This window comes from Alosa pseudoharengus, unplaced genomic scaffold, assembly GCF_046254945.1.
Source record: "Alosa pseudoharengus isolate Yale_2024_CS ecotype anadromous, Long Island Sound unplaced genomic scaffold, YU_APseudo_1.1 YU_APseudo_1.1_scf_1, whole genome shotgun sequence".
NCBI lineage: Eukaryota > Metazoa > Chordata > Actinopteri > Clupeiformes > Clupeidae > Alosa > Alosa pseudoharengus.
In genome coordinates, this window is record NW_027468564.1 from 14,949,041 (window position 1) to 14,969,790 (window position 20,750).

Sequence of the window (20,750 nt, forward strand, 5' to 3'; positions counted from 1 at the left end):
CGTAAGCTACATTTCCAGGTGGATACAGTACTCAGTTGGCTTCAGATAATCACAAAGTGCCTTTATGTCGCTTATGGGAAGCAAGACAGTAACAATGGTGTCCTACCTCATAACGAAGTTCGGCCTTCTGCATTTTATCTCAAAACACAGAGACTAAACGTCTCATCTTTGCAGTATACTAGTAATGGCAAATGTGGTGTTCAGCTGGTTACATTTGCGTCAGCAAAAAAGTTGGGAAAGCATTGATTTTCCAAGGTGCTGGTCTAGTTATTTCACACTGGAGAAGTTGGACTACAGCAAAACTATCTTAGGAAGAAATCTGTGTTCATATAGTGTTGTACATAAACTTAATCACTAAGGTATCAGACGCTCTAGTATTGTGATAAAGTGCAAGAAATGTTAACCTGGGTAGACTATTGCATTCAGGGCCAACACAGGTGGAGTAGTACAGTATGCAAGTTTCTCAACATCAACTAATCCAGGTACCCTGGACCCACGTAAATGACCCAGCTCCTGGACTCTTGACAAATTATTTTATAGGTACCTTTATTTATGACACATCCACAGGACCTTGGCAGTGCGATTGGCACTCCAGAGAAATCATCACTCCTTCCGGGACACAAATGAGTAGGCTTACATCTAGGGGTGGGCGATATGGACAAAAAATAATATCTCGATATTTTTGGTGATTTTGACGATAATGTAATTAGTCGATATCCTTTAAAAATTGTTTTTGTTAAAGTCTGAGTTACTTTACAGCTCATTGTTTATGAATAGCATCATTACAATAATAACCAATAACCTAACCTGGGACTTTTTAACCAAATCAACCAATGTATTGTCACTCTATGACACATTTCCAATTCTGCCCCCACTTGTGTGTGTGGCAATGACATGGTCTAGCCAGCTACATTAGAGAAGATGAATCCTAACAGTTAAGAGAAAGTCTGAAGCTGAAGTTCCTTTCAAACCTTTACATAGGATTCACTGTAAAACTAAGAGCAGACCAACAGAGCCTACATCTCAGTTATTTCCTTATATTTTTTGTTTTAGAGCAATCACGTAGGTTAGCATTCCAAGTTACAGAATAGAAACTAATGCGTTAGCTTATGGCTAATGTATATGAGAAATCCCATAGAGATGCTAACGGTTAGCATAATCGGTAAACGTAGATATTTAGAGCGAACTTCAGTCCAGTTACAAAAGAGTTACATGAGAATAGTTATTTGTTTACAACTGACTATTAAAATACTCAAAGGCTAATGTTTTCTCTCCATATAATACCGTGTAGGACAAAACGTGTCTCATCAATGCTACTTGAACAGAAGTAGCCGCATAAAATCCCAAGTAGGCTACTCTTGCTGCACAAAATAAAGATTAGTGGGACAACGTTGTGACCCACTAGTGATCACGTGACACTTGCTCTGCTGCACTTCTCCTGCATAGCCTACCTCCTGGGAATGTATGAGTCTTCAGTGCGTGATTTTGAGTGTTTTTTCCCCATAAGTAATTTAAATACTCGATAATGTCAATTTGCACATCGTTAAAACAACAATCACGATATTATCGCAGATGATATATATCGCCCACCCCTACTTACACCCCACACTTGTGGCTCCAAATGCATTAACCTCAAGTTAAATGCCCAGAGATTAATGACCCTGGAGCCATTGCACCTATTTCAGCTATTTCTGTAACCTCACGAGTTTGCCTGTCCTTTAAGGGTAAAGGACTGAAGTTAGGTAATAGTTCTGTAACCTCACGAGTTTGCCTGTCCTTTAAGGGTAAAGGACTGAAGTTAGGTAATAGTTCTGTAACCTCACGAGTTTGCCTGTCCTTTAAGGGTAAAGGACTGAAGTTAGGTAATAGTTCTGTAACCTCACGAGTTTGCCTGTCCTTTAAGGGTAAAGGACTGAAGTTAAGTAATAGTTCTGTAACCTCACGAGTTTGCCTGTCCTTTAAGGGTAAAGGACTGAAGTTAGGTAATTCAGAATGTGACAAAATCATCCCTGTTCAAAAATTCAAAACACCCTTAGCTGCACCTAAGTGGTCAGCATTTGCATGTGGTAAAACTGCATATACTGCCATACCAGCAGACGCCTCCAGGGTTTGCTATTTAGCCCACCTGGTCCCTCCGTCACGAGTTGTCTCTAAGGAGGAGGTTGAATCTGCTCTTGATGGCTTACCTAAGCGTAAACGAGAAATAGGGGAGACTGAGCAGTGGTTGGGAGTCATCTTTGCTCCACTAGGTGTACGAGACAGAAGGAGGCTACAGGACTTAGGGATGCCTATGAGAAAACAGAAAATGAAACTTTTAAAACTGTCCAGGATATAGAGGTTGAGGTCACCCAGATTCGGGGTGTATCACTTGAGAATCGCATGGGTATGGATCTGTTGTATGCATCACGTGGAGGTTTATGCCGAGTGTTGCGTCGTAAAGAATGTTGCGTTTATATTTCTGATGCCTCTAAATCAGTTGATAATCTGAAAAAGGTGATCCACCAATCTGAGGTGGAGATTCAAAAGAATACTGGGATTGTTCCGACCTCTTGGCAAAATGATATGGACGAATTTCTGAATAATTTAGGGGGATGGACCAAATATATTATTTTTGGAGCAATAGCTCTTGTTGTGATTATTGTGACAATTTGCTGTTTGATTTACAGTGGTTGCTATTGTACACCAATCATGTGTGATTATTTTTCATGACTTATGAAGAAATCAGTTAAATCTAATGATGAATCTAGTTAGGTACCTTATGTACCTTCGTATTTGGATCTGGGTAACTATGATGAAACAATTGTATAATCATTTATATTTTTGTGTTTCCTAGTGGTAGTTTTTAATGAATGTTCCAGCCATAAAGGCTGCAAAAGGGGGACTGAGAGAAAATGGAATTGAACATTATGTCCAATACTTTAATATGTTGGTTTAATGTGCAGCATTGGGCCCAATATTCAGTATGTGGTTTAATGTTCTGCATTTCTCACTAGTGGGTCACTTTGACACTAAAAGTATGATTCTACGTCTGCATCATGACTCTGTGTAATATCTGTACTGTTCTTTTAAACATGATAATGTAAGGCGCCAGAGTGGATATCACTTGTTGTTGTCTATTCTGCGTCAACAGTCCTTTTTCGTCATTGATTAAGTTAGACTGAATGTCTCCTGGCTTTGCCACAATCACTGTATGATTATCTATTCTTTACTGTCGGGTACTTAAACCCTGGATGATTCTGTGTCAAGGCAGAGACGCATATTCTGGAGTATGCTGTGCTACGACTGTGCCTCTCTCCTGTATACAGCCTAATTAAACCTTGCATCTTGATTTGTACTTCTTTGTGACTGGATCTCATATTTCACTTTGGTATACAATATTTTTACCAACAGTGCCGTCTTTCTACCTTTTGTCAACTCCTGTTTGCAAAGTTCAGCCTTCTGCTTTCATCTTTTAGCACATTGAAGAAAACGTCTCACCTTTGCCGTAATAATAACACATTGGTAGGCTACCGTCACGTGTGTGGAAGTAGTGTTGCCAAAGCCCGTGTATTGTATTATGTTGGAGACAATTCATTCAGAATGGGTCATGCAAGAAGGCTAGGCCTACCTATATTTCTTTGTAATTGCCTCTTGTCCCCGGTTCCACAATACCAATAATCGTCTAGTTATTTCACACTGGAGAAGTTGGTCTACTGCAAAACTAGCATAGGGAGAAATCTTTGTTCATATTGTCATACATGAACTATAGCATTTTAAGAAATGTGAACCTTGGGAAACCATTGCACAGGCTACAATGTTAAACAGAGTTAACATCAAGGTGAAAGTGCATGTGACCGTTTCTGTAAACATCAACTGACAAATATATAAACTTATTTTTTAATGTGTTAGTTATATATAGTTTACTACTACCCAGTAGTATGCAACTTATATCTTCTGACATTTTGCACATGGCTCGTGGAGCAACATGAATGGGGATATCACACCAAAAGTGCATTTAAACAAAAAGTGATTTATTACCGTAATACATACATTGTAAGTGAGAGGTAAAACAAGACATATGGACATGTATCGAAAAGTACAAATGATATGGAATACAAATGGAACAATGTCTAATCTAAGGAAAAAACATATCTAATTCTGATCACAGTGCACCATGCGGGGATCCTCACATCTGCAGATAGCGAGACTTTAATGGGTACAATTCATTATTCAACAAAAAAGGTACATACATGTTATTAAGAAGGGCCTGGTTTAGTGGCAAGCCCTCTCACCAACGTCAAGGTACAGGCCACAGAGAGGGGTGAAAAACAGAAATGAAAACCAGAAATGAAATGACTACACATTTTAGTGATAGTGCCCAAGTTCAACCTACAGTACAAGTGGGTAAAGTGTTGACTGGCAGGCTAGTTGGTTTGGGCATGTGTTGCATTGAAAACTAAACCACTGTAGGCAGCAGTGCTCAAATGTTTTTTTTTTCCAGATATGTTTATTTGTTTTTTCTTCAAGTAACAATAATAACAATGCAAATGTGAAAAGTAAATACGAAACACTCACACACTCATGCATACACACACATGCACACAAAGAAAATAAATGGAACAAGAAGTGAATAAATGAAAGGTACAAACAATGGTACAGGTAGTAGATAGTGCGGGAGTTTCTTCAAATTAGCCTGGCTAGCGCCACCACTTCTCAATGAGACGTGGTCTGGGAACCAAACATTCATTTTCTCGTATTTGAAAAAAATGCCCAGATCCGTTTATTGGGTGCCACGGATGTCTATCAAATGCGTCTGTGCATAGCTCATCATCGTCTTGCTTTCCCCCTTGTTCTGTGATTGGTCGCCTATCTCAGGCGAATATTTGCTCCATGGTCTCCAGGCTGCCTTAGCAGCGTGAATCAAATCGCGCGCAAGGCAGCATGGGAACACCCAGGCTAAGTTCAAATAGCAGTATTCTGTTCAGATTCGGTTCAAGATAAAGGCAGTGAATGTCAGTTCAGAGCTAAAAGAAATTGAGGGCCTCCAACAAATTCCATAAAGGATTACCATATATCTTCAAACACAGAGTATTTTCCTTTCATTAAATAAGTAATTTTTTCCATTGGCAAAATTTGTACAATGTTCTCCAGCCAACATTTCACACTCGGACTTAATGTGGATTTCCACCCTTGTGCAATTGTCCGTCTGGCCTGTAGTAAACAGAGGGTGACCATCTTCCTGTTGGTGGAGTTGAGCTTAATGTCTTTAGGGAACAGTCCTAATATACTGTACACAGTTTAGGACAGAGAGGGAGGTCCGTCTCAGTTATAGCAGAAAGTACTTGGATAACCTCTCTCCAGAAGGCTGTAGCTTTGTGCACGACCATAGACAATGGATGAGTGTACCTTTACATGTTTCACACTTAACACATACATCAGGAGTGTTAACATTAAACTTGTGTAGAACCTCAGGCGTTATATAAAGCCTCATGACCCATTAATATTGTATAAGTTTGAGACCGGCATTACATGTTTGTGTTTGTGATTTCTTGCATACAGTTTGCCATTCTGTTATTTCCTGTTTCAGGTCAATACACCATGCAAGTCTCTTTTCCTCAGAGGATTCTTGGGTCCCAAGTAACAGTGTCTTGTAAAACATAGAAATAACCCCTCTTTGCCTCATACACACAGCTATGTTTTCTATTGCGGATAGTTTGGGTAAAGAGATATTCTTTTGTGTTTTATGAATAAAATCTCTGATTTGTAGGTATTTGAAAAAATGCTTAGCAGGCAAATCAAACTTTTGCTTGATTTTTTCAAATGACATTAAAACTCCATCGTGAAAGAGGTCTGCTATTTTGGCAATACCTTTATCCGCCCACAGTTTAAACCCCTTATCCATTGTTGCCAGTGGGAAGTTTTAATTTCCCCAAATGGGAGTAAACTGTGATAACTTAGAAATGTCGTTCAAGTATTTATGGACCTCATGCCACACATATATTGTATTTCTTACAAAGGGATTGTCTGTGGATTTCTTAAGCTTCCCTGGTCTTGCAGAATATAGATACAGTTGAAGAGGTAAATTGGTAGATGTAAATCTCTCTATATCAACCCAAGAAAGGCTTAAATGAGATTTAAACCAAAAAGAGGCTGTCCACAGTTGACATGCCCAGTAGTATAGTTTGAGGTTAGGAAGTTTCAGTCCTCCTCTATCAAAGGGCAAATAGAGAAGGGTAAGGTGAAGTCTTGTTCTGCGGTTATTCCATATGAAATCTCATGTGGAAAATGTCATGTTCGTAAAAAAGTTTGGTGGTGGTGGAAGTGGTATGCATTGAAATAGGTATAAAAATGTAGGTAGGATTGTCATCTTCAGACTATTGATGCGGCCAACCATAGAAATTGGCATTGCTGACCATCTTTTTATCATATTGGTCACAGCATCTATTACTGGCTTATAATTGCAAGTTACTAAATCCTCTGGTGTGGGTGTAATTTTGATTCCCAAGTATGTAAAGCTGCTAGTGTTCATGAATGGGGTTTGTATTGGTGGGGAGATTCTTTCAGAATGATTAAGAAACAAGATATTCGACTTTGATTCATTAACTGTATAGCCTGAGAACGAGCCAAATGTATTTATTAACTTCAGGAGTTTAGGAATTGAATCACGTAACTGTGTCAGGAACAAAACTATATCGTCAGCAAAAAGACCTATTTTGTTCTCAGCATCTCCTAGTCTGATGCCTGTTATATTAGTGTTTTGTCTGACTGCGATGGCGAGTGGTTCGATTGCTAATGCAAACAAAAGGGGCGACAGAGGGCACCCTTGTCTCGTTCCTCGCTGTAGTTGAAAGGGTTCTGATGTGGCGAAATTGGTTGTGACTGCTGCACTTGGAGATCGGTACAGCATTTTCACAAAGCTACAAAAGTAATCGCCAAACCCAAATCGCCTCAGAATATCAACAGATATCCGTGTTCTACCATGTCGAAAGCACTTTTTGCGTCGAGGGAAACTATTGCCGTATTTGTGCATTCCTTCTTCGCATGAATAATATTTAATACTCTATGGATGTTATGAAAGGCTTGGCGGTCTTTAATGAAGCCGTTTTGATCGGGCGCTATTAAGGAGGGGAGGTGTTTTTCCAGGCGCCTTGCAAAAACCTTTGCAATTATTTTAGCATCTGAATTTATTAATGATATTGGACGATATGATGCGCAATTGGTCGGCGACTTGTTTGGTTTTAATATCAGTGATATCGTAGCGTTGCATAGGGAGGGTGGTAGTTGTCCCGCTTCGACTGATTAAACTAACATATCGAACAAAGGTGGAATCAGCCACTTCTTGAAGTATTTAAAAAAATCTATAGGAAGTCCGTCAGGACCGGGTGATTTACCACTGCTCATAAAAACAAGAGTTTCAAATATTTCCTCTTTCGTGATGGGCGAGTCTAGCTTTTGCTTTGCCACGTCTTCCAAGAGTGGAATGGGTAGTTCATCTAAGAACTTATCTTGCTCATTGGGATAATGAGCTTCCGAAGTATAGAGTTTCATATAATATTTTCTGAACGCATCATTGATTTCTGATGTGTTCGTTGTAATCCCACCTTCAGTTTCTATTTCGGTGATAGCCTTTTCCTGACTCAGGTTTTAAGACGCCAGGCTAATAGTTTCCCTGCTGATTCTCCCTGTTCGTAATAGTTTTACTTCAGCCTGGTTATCTTTGATAATGCTTTGTTAGCTGTTAGGTCGTTGTATTTAGCTCTTAGTTCTGCAAGCCTTTGAATATTCTCTGGGGTATTATTTATGACGCGCTCCTTTTCCATGTCTTTAATGTCACGTTCTAGTTCTGTCATAAGGAGATGCGTCCGGTTAGACATGTGGCTCGTGTAGGATATCATCTGACCTCTAATATAGGCTTTAAACGCTTCCCACCTGATAGAGGCTGATGTTTCGTGTGTATTTGTAGCGAAGAAGACATCAATGTTAGTTTCTACATATTGTAGAAAATCTTGGACGTGTAGCCACCTCGGGCTGTCGCCACAGTGACCGTCCTTTCGAATATGAATTATAGCGGTAATGTAGAAATAGGAGGGCATGGTCTGAAAGTACAATACCTTTATGCCCACAATCACAAACTAAATATTTCAGCGTTTTGGAGATTAAGAAGTAATCTATGCGGGACTGAGTCGAGTAGGTGTTTGAAATACAAGAAAATTCTTGGGTGGTAGGATTCCTATATCTCCAAATATCGCAGAGGTGGAGCTCTGACATAAAGTGCTCAATCGTTTTGCGGGATCGGGTATGCGAAGGGTCCACTCTTGTTGATCTGTCTAAATAGGGGTTAAGTGTGCAGTTAAAATCGCCACCCATTATTATTTCTCCCTGATAAGAAGACACGGTCATAAACAAGTTATTAAAGAATGAGTCATCATCGCTGTTGGGACCATATATATTAGCCAAGATAATTTTCTGATTTAGCAGAGAGCCCTTGACTATAACAAATCTGCCCATTGGTCTAAGATGGTTTTATGCGTTCTAAAAGGAACTGATTTATGGATTAGAACCGCAACTCTCTAGCCTGTGATGAGTGGCAAGAAGCAATAACTTGCCCAGGCCATCTTCTCTTAATGCGTATGATTTTGTCCGATAGTAAGTGCGTTTCTTGGACATACACTATTTTGGCTTGGATATGTTTAATCCTAGCTAGAACTTGCTCAAACCTCTGACATTCCAAGACACTATATTAAGATATGGAGGAGTCGTCATGTCCCGTACCTAAATGTGTCTAACAGCAATGTTGTTACAGATTCTACCTGACCATAAAAGAACCTTGTACCATTCAAAAGAGAAAAGAAAAGAAAAAGAACAAATAGAACACCCCCCCCCCCCCTCGGTAAAGGGGGAAGGAGCTCTCCTATTCCTCTGTGCCCCCCCCCAGACCCTTCTCGCATAAATGCGGTAAGTCTGGAACATTGCTGATCCTTGTAAGCAGAAAGCAAAAAATGTTCTGCATTGATTTGCATTGAGCTCAATGAGCATCAAACCAGCTAATAGGCTAACTGATAACACCCATGCCAATCTCTAGGTATCAAACCAGCTAATAGGCTAACTGAAATAACACCCATGCCAATCTCTAGGTATCAAACCAGCTAATAGGCTAACTGAAATAACACCCATGCCAATCTCTAGGCATCAAACCAGCTAATAGGCTAACTGAAATAACACCCATGCCAATCTCTAGGCATCAAACCAGCTAATAGGCTAACTGAAATAACACCCATGCCAATCTCTAGGTATCAAACCAGCTAATAGGCTAACTGAAATAACACCCATGCCAATCTCTAGGCATCAAACCAGCTAATAGGCTAACTGAAATAACACCCATGCCAATCTCTAGGTATGGTGAAGGGTATGTGATGATGTGGGGCTATTTTAATTCCAAAGGCCAAGGTAACTTTCTCAGGATGCACAGTATTCTGGATCCATGAAATAACTGGGCTTTAAAAATAAAAATCTGCCTGTCTCTATGGGAAATTAACATAGGGGTGGGAATACTTATGACCCCTGTATTTTAAGAAAGAACATTTATTTATTTATGATACATTATTTATTCACTAAGAAAATTGCTGTCCTTAAAGGTTAGATATTTCCTCATTTTTCACTTAAGGCAGTGGTTCCCAAACTTTTTACAGGCATGTACCCCCTGAGACATTATGATCTTCCGGAGTACCCCCAACACCACCAATTGTTAACAAGTTTTTTTTAATTGTTTTATTAATATTTTTTTTAATAAATTTTGTCGAGAATAGTGAATAGGATCATAAACATATGATACAAATCTCATCAATAGTCAACATATGATAGGCTTACAAATGTGCTGAATATAATGATTTTAAATAGATCTGCACCTAATCTCACACACAATCGTCTTGTTGAATGCAGTGATCTTATCTGCTAGGTGCTTGTCTTTGCCTTGTAACTGGAGATTTAACTCATTGAGCTTTCCAAATATATCGCTAAGATAGGCCAGCTTCGTCAAGCAATGTTCATTAGTGAACGTGCTTGCAGATTCAAACATGCGCTCTTCCTCCAAGAAGAGGCGACTCGGAGCTCAAACACGCGACAGCACTTTACCTCAGGAAAGCCACCTTGCCTCGCTGTGAAACAGTACAGCCTTTTGGTCAGCTCCCATGTCCTCTCAAAGTGGACAAAAAAAAGACAGAAAGCGGAGAATAGACGCGTTTTTAAGGGCCGGGTCTTGATGAAATTCACCACTCTCACAACCTCGTTCAAAAGCTCATTCAGGTCGGGACTAACTAAGCTGCCTTGACACGAGCGCTTCCCTATGAACAACACAGTGCGTCCATTGCGCATCGGGTGCTACCTGGGCCTAGGCTACAGATAAAATAAATAAATAATAAACTCCTGTTTTTAACGTCAGTTCGCGACCCACTGTTTGAGAAAGGCTGTTTTACCCTCTCTGTCTCCACTCTCGAATATTTTGTTAATGCGGAGAAAATACGTTTTTATTGTGCAGTGCAAATGCGGAAGTTAAGTATAGAGAAAACGTTTGAAAAGGCATATGACTTAGATCTTTTTTCGCGTACCCCCTGAAATCAGTCCACGTACCCCTGGGGGTACGCGTACCCCAGTTTGACAACCGTGGACTTAAGGCATTAAGATCAATTTCCTGCTCCTGGCGTCGTGAATAAAGCTGCAGTCACATCAGTTGTCTTGGATTAATTTTGACCACACTAGTTAAAAAATGTACCCTCTTCACCTGTAGTGTCTCGCCTTAAAATGTATGCTAACTAGCGCATATTTAATTAGACAATGCCTATTTTGCATATGTAAACATTTAATTACAGAAAACTTGTTATACATTCTTTTGTCATATTAATGTAAGTAATTAACTGGGGAAGTTTCATAGTGATATCTGCTAGTTAAAATGTTTACCCTATTCACCTGTAGCATCAAAGGTTTAATTTTAAAACACTGGATTAAAAAAGTATAAAATATAAGACGTTTCAGTGTTCATCAAAGCACCTCATCAGATGTTTAGTGTGCACCGGAAGTAACGCTGGCATTAATACACAAGGCAGTCACATGATCTCATGACGTGAAGTCACATGACTGCTGAGATGTAGTAGATTTGTGTTTGCCAGTGAAGATGGTGTCCCAGCAGCTTCAGATGATGCCCCTCCACCTGTTTGAGAGGTGGAGCAGGATGGTGTATCTGTAAAGCGCCTAGGAATGGTTTTCAGAACCGTGTTGTAGGCTGAAGACAAATGATGTTTCAACCCAACTTCCCCTATTTAAAGAGGGTTGCTCCACTTGGCCAAAGCCAACCAAATCTAGTTGTCACTTGTAACAGTTTGGAAGCCAAGGGCCTTTAATGTCTAGTGATGTTACGCAATATTATCCAACAATGTTGTCCAGCGTGCTTCTTTGTCTGAACCTAAATTGTATCTTCCTCTTTATTCTTTCTTTCAGAGGTGACAGCATCTCAGGTGTTCACCTGCTCCCTGTGTCCATGTTCTTACACGGCTCAGCTCTACCTCCACGAGCACATCAAGAGGACCCACACGGACGAGTACATGCTCCAGCTGAGGTCTGGAGAGATCAGACCAGAGACTCTGGCACCTTCTAGTTTTACTCTTGAAGGAAGTACCAAAACCCACCAGCGCATTTACACAGGAGAGAAGCCGTACCACTGTAGTGACTGTGGTAACACTTTCAGCCAATTAGGCAGTCTCAAAACCCACCAGCGCACTCACACAGGAGAGAAGCCGTATCACTGTAGGGAGTGTGGCAAGAGCTTTACTGTTATGTCAAGCTTAAAACTACACCAGCGCATTCACACAGGAGAGAAGCCGTACCACTGCACTCAGTGTGGTAAGAGCTTTACTGTTATGTCAAGCTTAAAACTACACCAGCGCATTCACACAGGAGAGAGGCCGTACCCCTGTCGTGAGTGTGACAAGAGCTTCAGCCAATTAGGCCATCTCAAAACCCACCAGCGCATTCACACAGGAGAGAAGCCATATCACTGTAGTGAGTGTGACAAGAGCTTCAGCCAATTAGAGCATCTCAAAAGACATCAGCGCACTCACACAGGAGAGAAGCCGTATCACTGCACTCAGTGTGGCAAGACATTCAGCCAATTAGGCTATCTCAAAACCCACCTGCAGATTCACACAGGAGAGAAGCCTTACCACTGTAGTGAGCGTGGTATGACTTTCACTGAGAGTGGTGCCCTCAAAACCCACCAGCGCATTCACACAGGAGAAAAGCCGTACTACTGTAGTGAGTGTGGTAAGACTTTCACTGAGAGTGGTGCCCTCAAAAAACACCAGCGCACTCACACAGGAGAGAAGCCGTACCACTGCACTCAGTGTGGCAAGAGCTTTACTGTTATGTCTAGCTTAAAACTACACCAGCGCATTCACACAGGAGAGAAGCCGTACCACTGCACTCAGTGTGGTAAGAGCTTTACTGTTATGTCAAGCTTAAAACTACACCAGCGCATTCACACAGGAGAGAAGCCGTATCACTGTAATGAGTGTGACAAGAGCTTCAGCAAATTACACCATCTCAAAACCCACCAGCGCACTCACACAGGAGAGAAGCCGTATTACTGCAATCAGTGTGGCAAGACTTTCAGCCGAATAGGCAATCTCAAAACCCACCTGCGAATTCACACAGGAGAGAAGCCGTACCTCTGTAGTGAGTGTGACGAGAGCTTCAGCCGATTAGACCATCTCAAAAGACATCAGCGCACTCACACTGGAGAGAAGCCGTATCACTGTACTCAGTGTGGCAAGACATTCAGCCAATTAGGCTATCTCAAAACCCACCTGCGCATTCACACAGGAGAGAAGCCGTACCTCTGTAGTGAGTGTGGTATGACTTTCACTGAGAGTGGTGCCCTCAAAACCCACCAGCGCATTCACACAGGAGAAAAGCCGTACCCCTGTAGTGTGTGTGGCAAGAGCTTCAACAAATTAGGCCATCTCAAAACCCACCTGCAGATTCACACAGGAGAGAAGCCGTACCACTGTAGTGAGTGTGGTAAGACTTTCACTGAGAGTGGTGCCCTCAAAACCCACCAGCGCATTCACACAGGAGAAAAGCCGTACCCCTGTAGTGTGTGTGGCAAGAGCTTCAGCCAATTAGGCCATCTCAAAACCCACCTGCGCATTCACACAGGAGAGAAGCCTTATCACTGCACTCAGCATGGTAAGACTTTTACTCATAGGGGTTCCCTCAAAACCCACCAGCGCACTCACACATGAGAAGAGACTTCTTCTTTTCTTGAATTTCCCCTTGGGGATCAATAAAGTATCTATCTATCTATCTATCTATCTATCTATCTACTTACCACTGCACTGAGCGTGGCAAGAACATTAACTCATTGAATGCTGCGCTGTTTTTCGGAAGCTTTGGCCCAGAATGCCAGCAATCTTGATCATTGTTGACGATCTTTGTAGAGCCACAGCGTATTCTATGTTATAGCTATGTACACATACTATGGCTTGTTTGAAAGGTGAGACTTTAAGCTCTCAGTGGGTACAAACTGTTTATTTCTACATGCCTCTGTTCTTAAGAAATCCCAAGCTAAACAGTGGCTAGTTTTCATCAAAATCCATGTTTTATTTCTAGAAATGGAGATGTAGCGTCTTCCCAACTGTCTTGTTGTATTTGATTATTGACCTGCTTGACCAAATAATACTAGGCTAACCCAGTTTCCCAATTGGGTTTTCCCAACTGTGTTGTTGTATTAATAATACTAGGCTAACCCAGTTTCCCAATTGTGTTTTCCCAACTGTCTTGTTGTATTTGATTATTGACCTGCTTGACCAAAATGACTGCCCCTAGTGGCTGAAGAAATGTATAGCAAGTGCCTCATTGGCACACCTGAAACCCATGCTATAATTATGCTCCCTGATGAAGGCTGGTGAGCCGACACGCGTTGGTGTTTTTTAATGGTTTAGCCCCTAATAATAAATGATCCTACTGAGTGCCTGGAGCTGGGATCTTTTTCCAAACTGCTTTATGAATACTAGGCTAACGTTGAAGGCCTAGTCAGAGATTTCACAGGAAATCACATTTGTTTGTTTTATTAGCAGATGCAATTTTGTGCAAGAAAAGTAGTTTCTTTATATTTTAACCAAGGAACCAAATTAAACATGCCATCGAGGTAGCTTACCCCTACCTTCAATAGCCTATTCCAATTCCACACAGGGTTTTGTTTTTGTTTGTTCTATACAGTCAATGCTTTCAAGTCCTGTGTTACTAACATACCTAGGCTGTGAAATTAGGGTCTAGCCTACTGGTGGGTTTAATAAGATATGCAACCATTTACATCTGGATATAGTTATTTGTAATTACTGTAGAGCTCACCGAAATCATAGAAATTATCATTACCAGACACTTGTACACTTGTACATAATTTGGTACAATGAACATAATTAATTTCATCCACGTCCTTATGCACAATGCACAACAACGCTACTAAGTTAGCTTAAAACCATGAGAATCGAACAAGCCTCACGAGCTGTCACAGCATTAAAGTGATAGGCACTCAATTCAACTTGCACAGCACCAATACAGTGTAATGACATGAAAGAGAAGTCTATATAGTTTTTGTAATAATTGTAAATAATAATTTTCTGTGTTGTGCGTTATTTCATTTTTGTTTCATTTCAATGTGTAATAATAATGTAAGTAATAATTACTAATAATGTAAATGAAAAAGGTGAAAGAAAAACATTAACAATCCTGTCCAGTTCAAGTACTGCAATAATCATGCTTTGTAATTGACATCTTTTTTCACAGCAGATGCCTGTGTCGATGGTTATGTCATATAACTCTCAATCTGTCAATTTCCACCAGAAGTCATAATTTAAGGAGTATTGTTTTCAAAATGTTCTATGCTAACCTTCCTATGATTAACAGCACCGCTGCTGGAAGAATTTCTAGGCGAAAAACTACCAATATTTCAGTAAAAGCCGCAAAAATGTCTGCCACATGGCTATCCCCATTCCTAACAAAGGACATTCCTAATTGCAGGGTGCCAGACATAATTAATTATCATACATTGATACATTTTCATTTAATGTATTTGTGCATAGTAGACTAAGAACTACACAATAGTCTATAGGTAGAGATTCCCCTGGGCCACACCCACCGCTCTCACTTGTTGGGGCAAGTGATTGATTGACTATCAGACCATCCTTAAAAATATTCTTGTTTGCAGTAACAGGCAAAAAAAAAAAAAAAATGTTAAAAAAAAAAAAAAAAAAATGCAAGATTCAAAGTAAAAAAAAAGTAAAATTTTGGTCATGGTGATTACGTAGGAATGAATTTACACAAATGTGCATATCGTGACGTAACTGGCTGGGTCTTCAACCCGTGCCTTCAGGCGCACCATTGCAAACCTCATTCTGATGCAGGTTATATAGACCAGCCTTTCTCAAACTTCTTTGACCTGAGGCCCGGTCATGGCAGACTTTGGGGTCATAGGGCTCATCTACATGTACCCAGAAAGAAGGCTACAATAGCTTTTGGCCATGTTATATTGAAATTTGACTATACAATACTCAATGCTATACAGTGTATTATACAGTCTCTGCTCTGTTTCTATGGAAGTTCCAAAAAACAACGTCGTTCTATTAAGTTTCATTAAATAAATAAATAAATAGCCTTCCAACAGGTTAAAGCGGAGCTTTGATACCAACGTTATCGATTAGTTTCAGTTTCTCTCGCACAGACGCGCATTGAATGAATGCTCATACCACCACTTAATTGAAGGGCTCCATGTTTAATGACATCGATAGCAGAAACGTTTGTTTTCTTTTTTCGTCAAATTATCAGATAAAGCACCGGGCCTACTTTCACTTCACGACTATTGGTTTATTAACGCAAGTTTACAACCGGCAAGTCGGTCGGACTAAAAGGGGAAAAAAAATTATATTTGGGTCGGTTCTAAATTGACAGGGTCGGTCGGGTTACGGCAAACGAAAATATTTTTAAGGATGACCTCATTAACACGATAGTAATTTTACTGATGTGACGTTAGTGGAAACATTAACCTATATTGAATCGAGGTGTAAGGAACTTAACGTTAATGTTAAACGTACATGATGTTAGAGCAAAGTTTATCAAGCTTTAATGTTACACTATAAGGCATTCTGACGTTTGAAAAGTTATGTTTTATCTGCGGTTGACTTTCACTTTGCACATTCACACTAGACCCTATACTTGGCAGACAGGAATTGAACCCTTTTTTGGCTACTGCATGCTAGCCCAGCTCCTTAGCCACAACGCACCCACTGCTACCATCCAACAACCAACACACAGGAAACAGGCTGAGATTGTGGCCGATAACAAGGGCTCTGATGATTTGGGGGTGGCCAATAACAGGGGCCCTGATGATTCGGGGGTGGCCCAAGTGATTGATAACAGGGGCTCTGATGATTTGGGGGTGGCCCAAGTGATTGATAACAGGGGCCCTGATGATTTGGGGGGGGCCCAAGTGATTGATAACAGGGGCCCTGATGATTTGGGGGGGGCCCAAGTGATTGATAACAGGGGCCCTGATGATTTGGGGGGGGCCCAAGTGATTGATAACAGGGGAGATCCGCCTCAGCTCGGCCTCTTCTTTATTCTGCTGGGACGGGGGCAAGGGGTCACATACAAGAGAGTATGTCTCTGACCTCTTTGTCTTTTCTCTTTCAATTCTCTCTGACCCCCAGCCTCACTGGCCCTTCTCTCTCTCTCTCTCCCTCTCTCTCTCTCTCTCTCTCTCTCTCTCTCTCTCTCTCTCTCTCTCTCTCTGTGTTCCTTCTCTCACTCTCTCCCTCTTTTTAATATATGGGTTTGTAATCTCGTTTGGTAGTTTCATCTGGTGTATGTTATTCTAACATGTTAATATGTTAAGTTTAAGTTTGTTTTTGATAAGCTTCCTTTGTTTGTTACTTTGTTAAGTTTTACCTACCTGAATTACTTATTCATTTGATGTGATATTGATTACTGTTACCTTTTAAGGCTTAGTGCCTAATAAATTGTTAATTTGTGTACCAGTTGTATGCCTCTAATTCTCATAGACTATGCCATGCCACACTCTGCCATAGTTGATAAACTAATTACTTGGTAATTGATTCAAGATGCAAGTTATTAATAAAATGGAGTCAGATTAAACAAGATTGTTCCTCGAAATAACTTTAATTGCCTCATAAGCCTGTCCATTGTTCACACACGTGAAAAGGTGAGCGGCCAACGCAAACTTTCCCTTTGTGAGAAACGTGCTTTGCATGTGCTAAATCTCTCCCCTTACATGCTGATGACCTGACAGTTACTGACCTTCTCATGGGATCCTGTGGCCGGTTGCACAAAGCACCTTAAGTTAAGTTTTTCCCTTAAAATCTGATTTAAGGGTCCCTTAAAATAAAAACGGTTGCACAAACACCCTTAAGTTTTCTCCTTAAAGGAATTATCCGGAGTAAAATGCACTTTAGATCAATTTACGGATAATTGGGAGTACATACGTTGAGTTGACACCCAAATCATGTCATTCGGATGCGTTTTGAGAAAGTTCGATGTTACCGTTTTTAGTCAAAGCTCGTTAGCCTGGACGTGACGCGGGCATGTCATTTCGCCGCTACAAAACGCTATTTTTATACCTCTTCTACAGTTCCAAACAACATTACACTTATGTGGTAGTGAGTAGAGGGTCCCTAAAGCCAAACCAAAGTATCCCGAGGTCTTTATGTGGTCGGATAGAGAGTTCAGAATGAATTTCATCAAGCCAGTACCTTTCCGGAAATGTTACCATCTTTGAGTGTGGGGTAACACGCTCTGGAAATTCACAATTTCGTCGCCGTTTTTTTTTTTTTTTTAAACATAGTCCAGTATTTCTTTCGAAATTGAAATAAAGTTGTATGGACTGGACTATGTTTAAAAAAATAAAAAAAACGGCGACGAAATTGTGAATTTCCAGAACATGTTACTCCACACTCATACGGACTTTCCCCTGAAGATGGCAGCAAAGATGCCAATTTCCAAGTTACATGAGCATCTCTCCAAGCAAAGTTCTGCTGAGCCTGCTTAAGTTGTTTTAATATCTGAAAATATTTACAGATGGCCCAAAGAACCTAAAGGCCAATGTGGTATTCCAGAATTTGAAAAAAAAAAGTTATGGATATACGTAGAGTGACTGACTTTTTATCAGTGTACTCAATGGAGGCGACCGCAATAATAACTGCCCTTAGATGGGTTGAAGAGATTAAACCTCTTAGATTGGTGTTGGAAAAATCATGTAGGCAAACTTAGAAAGTATTAATTATGTAACATTATGTTATATTATTGTGCTTGGGGTACAGCAATAGATGTGAACTGTTTGAACTGCAACTATGCTTGGTACAACAATGTTTTTGCAAAAGCTCAAACGAACTCTGATGTTCTGTGAATTGTGAAATGATGTGTCTCTATTTGCTGTGAATAGGGAAAAGCTATGAAATGTGAAATGATGTGTCTCTATGTGCTGTGAATAGGGAAATGATGTGTCTCTATGTGCTGTGAATAGGGAAATGATGTGTCTCTATGTGCTGTGAATAGGGAAAGGCTATGAAATGTGAAATGATGTGTCTCTATGTGCTGTGAATAGGGAAAGGCTATGAAATGTGACGGGGAAATGCAGAATGGTCTGTGAGCAGGCTGGCTAGACAACTCTGTTCAAACCTTTGCTCTGCGTTTCTGTATTTAGTTTAGTTTTGTTGATTGTATTTAGCCTCCTGGGTTGAGAGCATGTCATATAGGTTTCAAGCAAGCATTACTATTCAACTCTTCTGGATGGCCTTGCAGGTGAGGGCTTATCCTCCACAATTCTAAGTTTCATCTACGCGTAATAAGTATTCATTAGCCATACATCAACATCCATCTTACCTTTCCCTTATCACTTTATGCTCTTTTGAGGCGACTATTCGTATCAGGTCACAGCCCATGACTTCTATCCTTTTTCTCCTACATAGTGGTCCAGTAGAGGTCCGAGTAACGCTTTGCAGTGCGTATAACGTTCTATTTGCAGAATTCACATGAAAAAATATAAAAATAGGCTTAAAAATCTGTTATCCATTCTTTAGGACGGCACAGTAAATGGGTTATTGTTGCTTATTTTGTTACGGTTTTCTGTTCAGAAGTTTTTCTAATTTTCCTTTTTTGCGCTTGTGGTTGGACTGAACCATGAGCACCGGGGGGAGACCACCATCTAGCTGGGCCAGGCTAGAGTTAGAGCACCGGGGGGATAACACCATCTAGCTGGGCCAGGCTAGAGTTAGAGCACCGGGGGGAGACCACCATCTAGCTGGGCCAGGCTAGAGTTAGAGCACCGGGGGGAGACCACCATCTAGCTGGGCCAGGCTAGAGGGTGGAAGAGTGCCGCCTGAAGTTGTTCGTTATTTTGACTCCTTACTTTAGAGATTAATAACTAAAACTTTGCAGATTTTTGGGAGATGGCACATCAAACATAACTTTCAACCTATGTTGAACATATCTACAGTATATTTGAATACCATGGCCATGCCATACCATAGCAAATAATTCCCCAAAGCAGAATGCTTTGCCATTTTTAGTCTAGGCTATACAGGCTACCCCAAGCACTGTTTGACATAGATAGATAGATAGATAGATAGATAGATACTTTATTGATCCCTAGGGGAAATTCAAGGTCACAGTAGCATACAGACAACATACACACACACATTTACTAATTAAAAGTATATAATATAAAAAACACAACTATGCAATAAGGACTGTAGAAGATAAATATACTAAATATACTAAAATACAAATTATACTAAAAACTTAATCTAAATCAATTCTAAAAAACAGTATCCACATAGTGGGTGAATAATCAATCAGGTGCGCTTGCAATGACTGAAGCAGGGACTGAGCCTGTGGTCCTCTGTGCATAAGGTAAGGTAAGGTGCTCTTTGTGAATGGGTGTCATGGTGATGGTGCAAATAAGTAAGTCAAACAGTGCAACAGTGCAAGAATAAAGTCTATATATCTATATATAAATAACTATATTAAGAAAGGTATAAGTGTGGTCACAGTTCGGCTGTGGCATGGAGGGAGGGGTTGTGCATATGTGCTAATAAAGCATGCAAACAGTGAGGCAGAAGACAATGGTAAAGTGGCTAGTGGACAGACAGTTCAAGACATGGAGGTGGTGAAGAGGCAGACAGACTATGCTTAGAAGTCTATTTCTCCTCTTCCCTTGTGATGCATTAAACAGTTCAATGGCCCTGGGGATTAATGACTTCCACAGTCTGTCTGTTGTGCAAGGCAGTGAGCGAAGTCTCCAGCTGATCAGGCTCTTCTGCTTAACAATAGTGCTGTGGAGTGGATGACACTCATTGTCCAAGATGTTGATCAGTTTGTTCAGGAGCCTTTTGTCAGATATTGAAGTGATGCACTCCAGTTCAGCTCCCACTACAGAGCCAGCCTTCCTTACCAGCCTGTCAATTCGCCCCGCATCCTTCTTCTTTGTGCTTCCTCCCCAACACACCACTGCATAGAAGAGGACACTGGCAACAACAGACTGGTAAAACATCCTGAGGAGCTTGCTGCATACATTGCTTGCTGCACACATTGCTTGCTGCACACAGCTCTGCCATGTCCCCCTCTCTGAACACCATCTTTTTCCTATTAAGAAGGGTCTTGACATTGCTGGTTATCCAAGGCTTGTTGTTGGGAAAGCAGCGTACAGTTCT

General features: G+C 40.7%; 1 protein-coding gene across 2 annotated transcripts in view; it reads left to right on the forward strand.

Moving 5' to 3' along the window:
- LOC143121770 (uncharacterized) overlaps positions 1–20,750 on the forward strand; it is a 42,423-nt gene that overhangs the window by 16,538 nt on the left and 5,135 nt on the right. For both annotated transcript variants that reach the window (XM_076282360.1, XM_076282350.1), the window contains one exon: positions 11,470–13,215. In XM_076282360.1, coding sequence (XP_076138475.1) covers positions 11,470–13,215 — 1,746 coding nt within the window. The remainder of the gene's footprint in view (positions 1–11,469; positions 13,216–20,750) is intronic.